Source organism: Poecilia reticulata, linkage group LG11, assembly GCF_000633615.1.
Source record: "Poecilia reticulata strain Guanapo linkage group LG11, Guppy_female_1.0+MT, whole genome shotgun sequence".
Lineage (NCBI taxonomy): Eukaryota > Metazoa > Chordata > Actinopteri > Cyprinodontiformes > Poeciliidae > Poecilia > Poecilia reticulata.
Genome location: NC_024341.1, coordinates 12,715,990 through 12,724,584, shown reverse-complemented (window position 1 = coordinate 12,724,584; position 8,595 = coordinate 12,715,990). Strand labels below are relative to the sequence as shown.

At 38.3% G+C, this 8,595-nt stretch overlaps 1 protein-coding gene and 1 long non-coding RNA gene across 2 annotated transcripts in view; one reads left to right on the top strand and one right to left on the bottom strand.

The window, feature by feature from the left end:
• Nucleotides 1-8,243, top strand: part of sytl1 (synaptotagmin-like 1) — a 10,257-nt gene extending 2,014 nt beyond the window's left edge. Inside the window, exons 3-15 of the mRNA XM_008421824.2 lie at nucleotides 479-630; nucleotides 725-836; nucleotides 923-977; nucleotides 1,075-1,108; nucleotides 1,191-1,231; nucleotides 2,405-2,524; nucleotides 2,643-2,809; nucleotides 2,968-3,070; nucleotides 3,170-3,331; nucleotides 4,810-4,888; nucleotides 4,983-5,082; nucleotides 5,486-5,691; nucleotides 6,903-8,243. Of these exons, the coding sequence (XP_008420046.1) occupies nucleotides 479-630; nucleotides 725-836; nucleotides 923-977; nucleotides 1,075-1,108; nucleotides 1,191-1,231; nucleotides 2,405-2,524; nucleotides 2,643-2,809; nucleotides 2,968-3,070; nucleotides 3,170-3,331; nucleotides 4,810-4,888; nucleotides 4,983-5,082; nucleotides 5,486-5,691; nucleotides 6,903-7,045 (1,474 nt within the window). The 3' untranslated portion in view covers nucleotides 7,046-8,243. The remainder of the gene's footprint in view (nucleotides 1-478; nucleotides 631-724; nucleotides 837-922; nucleotides 978-1,074; nucleotides 1,109-1,190; nucleotides 1,232-2,404; nucleotides 2,525-2,642; nucleotides 2,810-2,967; nucleotides 3,071-3,169; nucleotides 3,332-4,809; nucleotides 4,889-4,982; nucleotides 5,083-5,485; nucleotides 5,692-6,902) is intronic.
• Nucleotides 1-8,595, bottom strand: part of LOC103472304 (uncharacterized) — a 19,097-nt gene that overhangs the window by 6,958 nt on the left and 3,544 nt on the right. The window lies entirely within an intron of this gene.

Genomic DNA, 8,595 nt, shown 5'->3' with positions numbered 1-8,595 from the left:
TTCATATTTTGAAACTTTGTAAATTTTCAATCTCAAAATGTATTTGCATAAAAATCTTTTTTTTTCTTCAAAATCAAATGTTAATGGTGCTTGTTTTCAACAGCCTAGGTCAAATACGTAATTGGGAAGTTTATTTTTAGTCCTAATATTTAATTTTTCTATTAATGAATGAAATGAAATATTTGAATCCCTTCTGCTATTATCCCATTCCAACATAAAATATCAACATTTTCTACAGACAGATGTGATATTTCACTGATGGACCATTTTTATTTTTGCTTAACTTCAAAAATTAACGCTTTATCTTGGGGGGAAAAAAAATTAACTGTTAACTAAGGTCAAAGTGTCAACAGTAAAATTTCTCCTTAGCTGTCATTGACTTGCGTGCAAGCGTTAACAGTGAAGAGGTTAACGTAACCTGATATCAGTTCAGTAGGTTTCAGTTTCATGAGTTTCTGGATCTCTGTCGATGGTGCAGGAACCTGGAGCAGACAGAGAAAAACCTGTCTCGTCTGCGCCTCCTTTCTGGAGAATGGTTCAGTGAGGAGTACAGCAAACGCCATTGCAGATGGACTTCGGGCTCTGACCTCATTCGGGCCTCCATACGCCACAGAAAGACAAAGAGCAGAGGTGAGTTCTCGCCACTTAAGTGAGAGGGGCTTCTCTTTTGTGCCGCTGCAGGGCTATTTATCTGAATGTTCTCTGGTTGTTGTGATGGCAACAGATGTGAACTTGAATAAGCTGTTCATCGGAGAGAAGCAGGAAACGCCGGTGAACGGCGTCCTTCCTGAGGCAGAAGGAAGACAGCAGGACAAAACAGAAGAGGAAAGTGGAAGGTCAGTCAGAGTGACCCTCCAAATTAAAAGCTCTGCTTGCAGTAAACATTATCAGAAAAATTTCTGATTTCTAACTTCCTTTTCAGAGGTGAGGAAAATCTGAAACCCGACTTACTGAGACCTGAAACACCAGCAGAGCATGTGTGTGTTTGGATAAAAAAAAAACAAAAAAAAACTACTATAAATTATTTATGAGCTACCCATTTTAAATTAAACGCCAAATTTCTTCCAATTACAGGTTTTGAATCATACGGACAGTTCTCCATGCAAAGGTATGAAAAGAAATCTCAAAAATCCTTTCTTCATCACTGGATGCTTCTGAGTAACAATGTTCACACATTGTTTTGCTCACAGAGTGCGAAACAAGAAGTAATGGCCACTCAGAAGAACCTGAGGTGATCACACTGCCCGCCTACACTCACACAGTACTATGACTAACCGCTTCGGTAAACAGTGTCCAGCTATCCCGTTTTCTATCTCCCATCCACTGACACTGAGTCAATATTTGACACTGCGTGAAAGAATAAGTCAGACATGTTCCCTTCCAAAACTTTTCAATTGTTTGGAGGATGATATTTGTACAGTGACAATATAAAGTGTTTGGGATTCAATATATTCTCCGGAAAAGGTTTCAGCAAAACAGTTGTACTACGAGTAGTTTTTATATGTGTAAACATTTGTGCTCCGCCTAAGTTTACCTATTCACAGTTGGCCGCTAAAAAAAAAAAAAATCTCATAAAAAATTTATTTGGCTACATTCATTTAGTGAGTGAGAATGAAATTGCCTAATACTGAAATGATTGCAGCCACAAAAAATTCAATCTTTGCCTCATTTTACAAAAAGGACATAGTTTCACATATCATTGCCGAAGCAATTAACAAATTCCACATATTTATGTTTGCGATGGCACTTATTTACTCCCAACCAACCAGTTTGCATGTAAGATGTTTGTTTTAGGGACTTCGTGGTTCTAAATGATCAATCCTGCTGCTTGATGACCTTTTTTATTTTAACCTGACTTACCATCCTCCATGTTTTTTTTTGTTTTTTTTTTGAAGGGAAGAAAAATATGGACCCTTATCCAGTCTAGTTTGTCACATTTCCAGTTGTTTCAATGTTATGTTATTATTATATAACTATGGAAATTTGCTCATATCCTTTTCCTGACTTATTAAGAGAACACACACTAGCCCTACTGTGATGGCATATTCTTTGTTTTTCCATTGTTGAAGAGAGGGTAAAAAGAAATTCAGGAATTAACTCATGGATCAAATTATAAAAAGTAAATTATGAATGCAAACAACAATGATTTTTTTTTTTTTAATCCCCATTAAATGTGGAGGGTGCCATTAAAGTCCCACAATTCAACCCTTTTCAAGTCAGGGTATGAATTTCTTTGTAATTAATGTTTAAACTAAATTTCAAGCACCATGTTCAGAAAAGTCATGGCATCATCAAAACAGTTTGACTGAAATTGTGTACCCGTTCATGGAATCGCATGTGCATCTGGAAGAAATATGTCACATTTGCACGAGAACTAAATCCTCCTGTGAATGTTTCCATTTAGGAAGACTTCATTGCGGGTCTCAACGGGGACTCAGACTCTCCTAACGGCAGCCTGACAGAGCCAGATCCAGCTTTTGTGAAAACCAGCAGCTCCAACGGTAGCCTTCAGTCAAGCTACACGGTACACACACGCACACTCACTGAACACACACAATTGATCAGCTGACGATCAAGGGGACGCAAAGATGACTCAGCTCAGGACAGTGACGCAGGAGCTGGTCTCTGTGTGTTTGTTGCAGCTCGGTGGAAGCATGATGAGTCTGTTCAGCTCGGGGGATTTCGGAGCGGTGGAGGTGAGGGGCCGTATCCAGTACTCACTGGTTTATGATAATCACAGGGAGGAGCTCCAGGTGAAAGTGTATCGCTGTGAGGACATTGCTTCAGCACGCAAGAACCGCTCCGACCCGTAAGCAATTGTGTTTTCATGTGACTGGCTTCAGAGCGGTAGAGTCAAGCTCTGAATCAATAAGCAAATTTGTGTGTGTGTGTGTGTGTGTGTGKGTGTGTGTGTGTGTGTGTGTGTGTGTGTGTGCGCGTGTGTGTGTGTGTGTGTATACTTCACAGATATGTAAAGAGCTATCTTTTGCCAGACAAGTCGCATTACAGCAAGAAGAAGACGTCGGTCAAGAAGAAAACATTAAACCCGGTCTATGATCAGACACTCAGAGTGAGATGCTCTCTCAAAGCGCACATTGCATTAAGCGGGCAGCTGTAATCGGTGTCCTTCAAAACCGTTCACGGATTTCTTCTGACTGTGTTGTTTCAGTATAAAGTCCGTATCGGGGAGCTGCGCAGTCGGACGTTGAACCTCTCTGTGTGGCACGCTGAACCTCTGGGAAGAAATGTGTTTCTCGGGGAGGTGGAGGTGGCCCTGGGGCTCTGGGACTGGACCTGCACTGAACCCCTGTGGCAAGATCTGCAGCCCAGGGTAGGCGATGTCTCATCCCGAAAGAGTTTCAGGCAAATTAAATGCTCCTGCAATATTGTGGGCAATAAAAATAATAGGCATTTTATTTAAAGGTTCCTGTCTGGACCCTGAAAAACACCAAGCAGCAGCGAAAATACCAATCGACAATATGGAGAAAATGGTTGTTAAAAGGGCCAAAGTCTAAAGAGTCGTCACAACGGGACATATAAATGTCAACAGTAAAAAATCTAAAATGTATATGACTTTAAAAGATGTTTTAAGAACAGCTTTGGCTGTAGGAAGAGAATCAAAGTTGAAAATGTGATAAGAGAGATTTTAAGATGCTTGGCCACTTGACTGAGAGCGCAGCAGTCAGTAACAACCAGACCTGCAGGGGGTACAACGAGGGAAATGGAGGATGTGGATCTTAGACTGTGGAAGAAATTATAATGTGCAGAAAATCAGAGTGATGTGGGTGTAAAAGATCAGAGAGAGAGTAGGAAGTAAAAATAAAAAAAGAGCTAAACACGTTTTGGTATTTTACAGGGAGCTAATGAAAGACCAGAGTAATTTGCTCGACAAGGAGTAATGACCCAGGCAGCTGTTTAATGTCAGTTAAAGCCTGTGCAAAAGTTCATGTGCTAAATTAGACAGAGAAGATTCACTAAAAGCATTTCAACATGTAGCCAGAAAATGTACAATAACAGTAGTAGTACAGCTAAAAGAAGGACGAAGGAGAGGCGGCTTTTGTGTTGAAGCACTCGACACAGGATTGATCAAAGCTTAAAAAGCAACTTTTTCAAATATTAAGGCCAGTTTATTAAAAATAATAATTTGAAGTAAGTAAAATAATAATTTTAAAAAATATATATTTTTTTGATTATTTGCTTAGCATTAAGCAAAGAGAAATATTTTATTTGGTAATCTTAACTGACCCAGGACGAGAAGCGCTTGTCTGATTTCTTGTCAGAGAGTGAGGGAAAAGGTTTATTTTTATAGTGTACATACGGTTTTGGTCTCAACAAGAATGACAGTGTCTTCCCTATGAATCTCCAAAAGAGGCAGAAGAACATCACTGGTCCCTGGTGAAAAATGTTTTCCAAGACGTTTTAACTGTACACAAGCTGCGAGGTACAACATAAGATTTGTAATAATACCAACTTATTCTAATCATTAAGGGAACATGATGAGAGACCGTTTCAAAAGTGGAACTGAAATTGTGTTTGGTTATGAAATGAATGGCGGTGAAAGCATTTCTTCGGCATCTGACGGAATGTGAACCAGACATTTTAGCTGCTCTGTCGGAGATGAAAGGGGAGGAGTGTGTCGTCTTGTGTCTGGGAGAGCTGAAGGAAGAGGAAGACATGCTGTGAATTTTAAATAAGGTTTTACATAACCTTGGTCTGTCCCAGCCTTCACAAGTCTGCGCCTTCATCCATTACTTTGCTCTTATCCTTTTGATGTTTTTTATTTTTATTTAATGTTTTTTTTACATACAGGTTCACCTGAGTCCAGAGTCTGTTAGCATCAGAGGGAACCTCATGTTGTCTATTAAATTTGCTCCTGAGGGATCCGAGGGTGAGAAGAATGAATCTGAACTGCATCCACGCCACAGATGCGCGAGTACTGTAACGTTCTGTGTGGACATAAAAGTTTGGATGTTTGCGTTCAGGTGGCGGTCTGCCTTTGACAGGAGAGGTTCACATCTGGCTCAGGGAAGCTCAAGGTCTCCTGACTAAGAAAGGAGGCGCCATCGACTCCTTTGTGAAAAGGTACGCCTGCTCTTCAGTATGTTTGTCAGCACATTCTTTTTCATTTATTTTAATCAGTAGTGCACACAATACAGCACAGACCACTGGCAACTCTGGTATAGAGTATCAACTTTATACTATTTTCACGCAAATTGAAATGCTGAAAAAAAATCCTTATGTATGAAGTGGTTGTGCTATCAAAATATGTTGCATTTTAAATTCTGCACGAACGTCTAGATGCATATTAAAGCCATAAGGAATTATGTAATGCTTTCCCTACACATCAGCACACTCTGGTTTTTAAAAGAGCAGTGCATTAATTTTTTTATTTTTTTGCCTATGCTTTGTAATCCCACTGTAACCAGTTGAAATATATATACTAAAATCAAGTCTCAATTGTCTCTCTCTTCCCTTCCAAACCAAGCTACATCCTTCCAGATGTCAGTCGACAGAGCGGTCAGAAGACACGGATGGTGAAGCACTCCGTCAGTCCGACGTACAACCACACCATGGTCTACGACGGCTTTCAAATCAGCGACTTGAGGGAGGCCTGTGCCGAGCTCACCGTCTGGCACAGAGACGGACTGAAGACGGACAGTCTGGGAGGGGTTCGTCTGAGCTGTGGGACCGGTGAGAATCTTTATGCTTTTATTAGTTTAGCTGTTTGCTTTAGATTAAACCAAACAGCTGCTTCTGGCAACGTTCAAGTGAATAAACCTCACACAGGTTCTGGAATTAACAAAGGGGGAAAAAACAAAACAAAAAAAAACTGTTCATTTTATATTGATATTGTATTTGTATTTACATTGATATTGATATTGTAGCTAGATTATGTATTGCTAAAAGGTAAAAAGGTAAAAAAAAAAAAAAAACGCTCCTAGAAAGACCTACGCTTAGCATTTGGGAATGTTTTTGAAATTTTCCTCCCTCATCTTTTGTCCATGCAAAATAATCTCAATGACATAATGCAGTTGCCAGGGCAGCAGGTTTTCTTTCAACTGTAAATATGACATATTAAATAATAAATTGGTTAGTGTTAATAACACCAGTAAAGCTGATTGGTGTTAATCGGGTCTTCCATACTTTGCATTGGTGAAGTATTTTAAGAAATTCAAATGTTTCAGAAGGTCCTGTGACCCAAGTAAAGTTGTCTCTAAATGCAACATGTTGGCTTTTTTTTGTATTTATCCCATAGAACCCCAGGTTAAAGAAGCAGTATCATCTTGGAAAAGGCTTTGAAAAAGTTTTTGCTTCCTTAAAGATTTTTTACATGTTTGCATTTTTTTTAATGCTTACTGTACATGATCATTATAATTTTTTTTATTTTATTTTAAAATTATACAAAGATAGCTGAATATAAAATAACCTTTATGTTAAAAGAAATATGTAAAAAAATATTTGTTGAGCTGATGAGATATGACAGGAAAAAGAAAAACTCATACAGATAGTGAAATAGTGTGGTGGCGGTGGTAGTATGATGGTCTGGGGATACTTCCTGCTTCTGATGACTTCAAGATGCTGTACATCTTGGATTGCTTCTGTTTTTTTCCCTTAACTGACATCTAAAAGAATCAGTTATGTGTAAACATCATGATTTACCTTCTGAGGATATGCACGGAAATATCGCAAACGGTGGAATTTTGCAAATTGTACTTTTGCTTTTCAAATTGTCCTGACATGATGCACAATTTGTTTCATTACGAATCATTTCATGCAAAACTGACAGAAGGCAAAAATATGCATGCAGTATATATATATATTTTTTTGTGGTCACATATCGTGGCTGCATGCTTGTGATGACGTCCACAGCAACATTTCTTTGTGTCATTTCCTAACGCCAGGTCAGAGCTACGGCGAAGTCGTTAGCTGGATGGACTCCACGAAAGACGAAGTCACCGTGTGGACCTCCATGATCGAAAATCCGAACCGCTGGATCGACACGACGCTGCCGATCAGAAATAACCTGACTCAGCGGCTTGTGTGACCGTAGCGTTTTGTACTCCAACACTCATTCATGTTCCATCTGTTGGACTGATGGGAGAAGCCCCTTGTTATTGGCAAATGTAACCTCTCTGTTATGATGTACACAGACGCTCACATGGAAAATGAAGTCGGTATAGTTGTGCAATATTCTTGAAGTATAGGAGTAAGTCATGTGTCTGCAGATGTCTGCGTTTTAAAATTAACTTTGTTCACTCAGTATTTAATCTGTTAAAAAAAAGCAAAAAAAAGCATTTATAATCAATTGCAGTTTACTCATTTAATATTAAATGTAATCTATAAATGAATGATTGTTCTCGTTGACAGTTATGGCCGGAAGCATAAAAATCTGGTTTTTACTGGATAACAGCAGATACCCAATGTTAATACTCCTTTTCCTGTTTGTATTAGGGCTGTTGCATTCTTTTCAATCATCTTTGACTCTGTTAGTAAACATAAGTTTTATATTCTTTTATTAATGACTCATTTGTAAACACATTTGAATGATTCTAGTCGCCATCTTGTGTTTAAACCTCATAACTACACTCTTTGTAACGAAATTATTTAAATGACTACGTGGTTAGTAGCCTAAACAAAAGATAAGGTCTTGTAATGTTACACTTTTACAAAAGGTGTTTAAACGTCAACCCTAATTTCTCTATTCTTTTCTTATTAAAGAGACAGTTGATGACAGAATCGCAGTCTGAACCTATGCAGATTTCGTCCAGCAGGTGGCAGTGAAGGGATTTTTGATCTTATCTTGGATGATATCAGAATAAAAAAATAGCTTTGAAATGACTACTCTGTAAAAGTGGATGGGTTTTTAACTGGGTGCAATGAATCTCATGTCAGGTTTTAAAACGGAACCCTGTCTCACATTCACAGGGCTATTTTGTAACAAAATATGTCAGCATATTTTGTTACAAAATCAGTTTGCATGATCTTTTTGCATGTACTATGTGTTACCTTTTTTTTTAATAAAAGAATCTTAGTGGATGTTTTAATGGATAGTAATACTGCTTGTGTTTGTGTAAAACAAGATGGTGACAACTGATGACACACTGGCTTTTTGACTGAGTTTTTTCTATTCAGTATCAAATATTTAACTATTACATGATGTGATTTGCCAGAAACGGTCATTGGATAGTTAATAAGCTTATGACTATCGTTGGCTAAAGAATAAAATAAAGAACATAATTGCATCCTTTGTAATATGTTCTAGAGTTTGTAAACAAAATGTGTGAGGTGAAACCTTTTTTTTTTTTTTTTTTTTAATGTGTTTTGACTGGTCTCACTTCTCACCATCTTCCATCAACCAAAAACTTTCAGATAGAGTCAAAGTGCAAATCTCAATCCAATCCAAGAGAACCTGTGGCAAAAGCTAAACATGTATCCTCAGAATGCTGCCAGAGAGCAGAGCTTGAGCGAGTTTGCAAAGGAGAGACAGAGATTGAAGATGTGAAAAGCACCTGCAGACATACGCTAAAGAAGCTACAACTTTTACAGAAAAATTGTATTCTCTCTCTCTCTCTGTGTGTGTGTATATATATATAT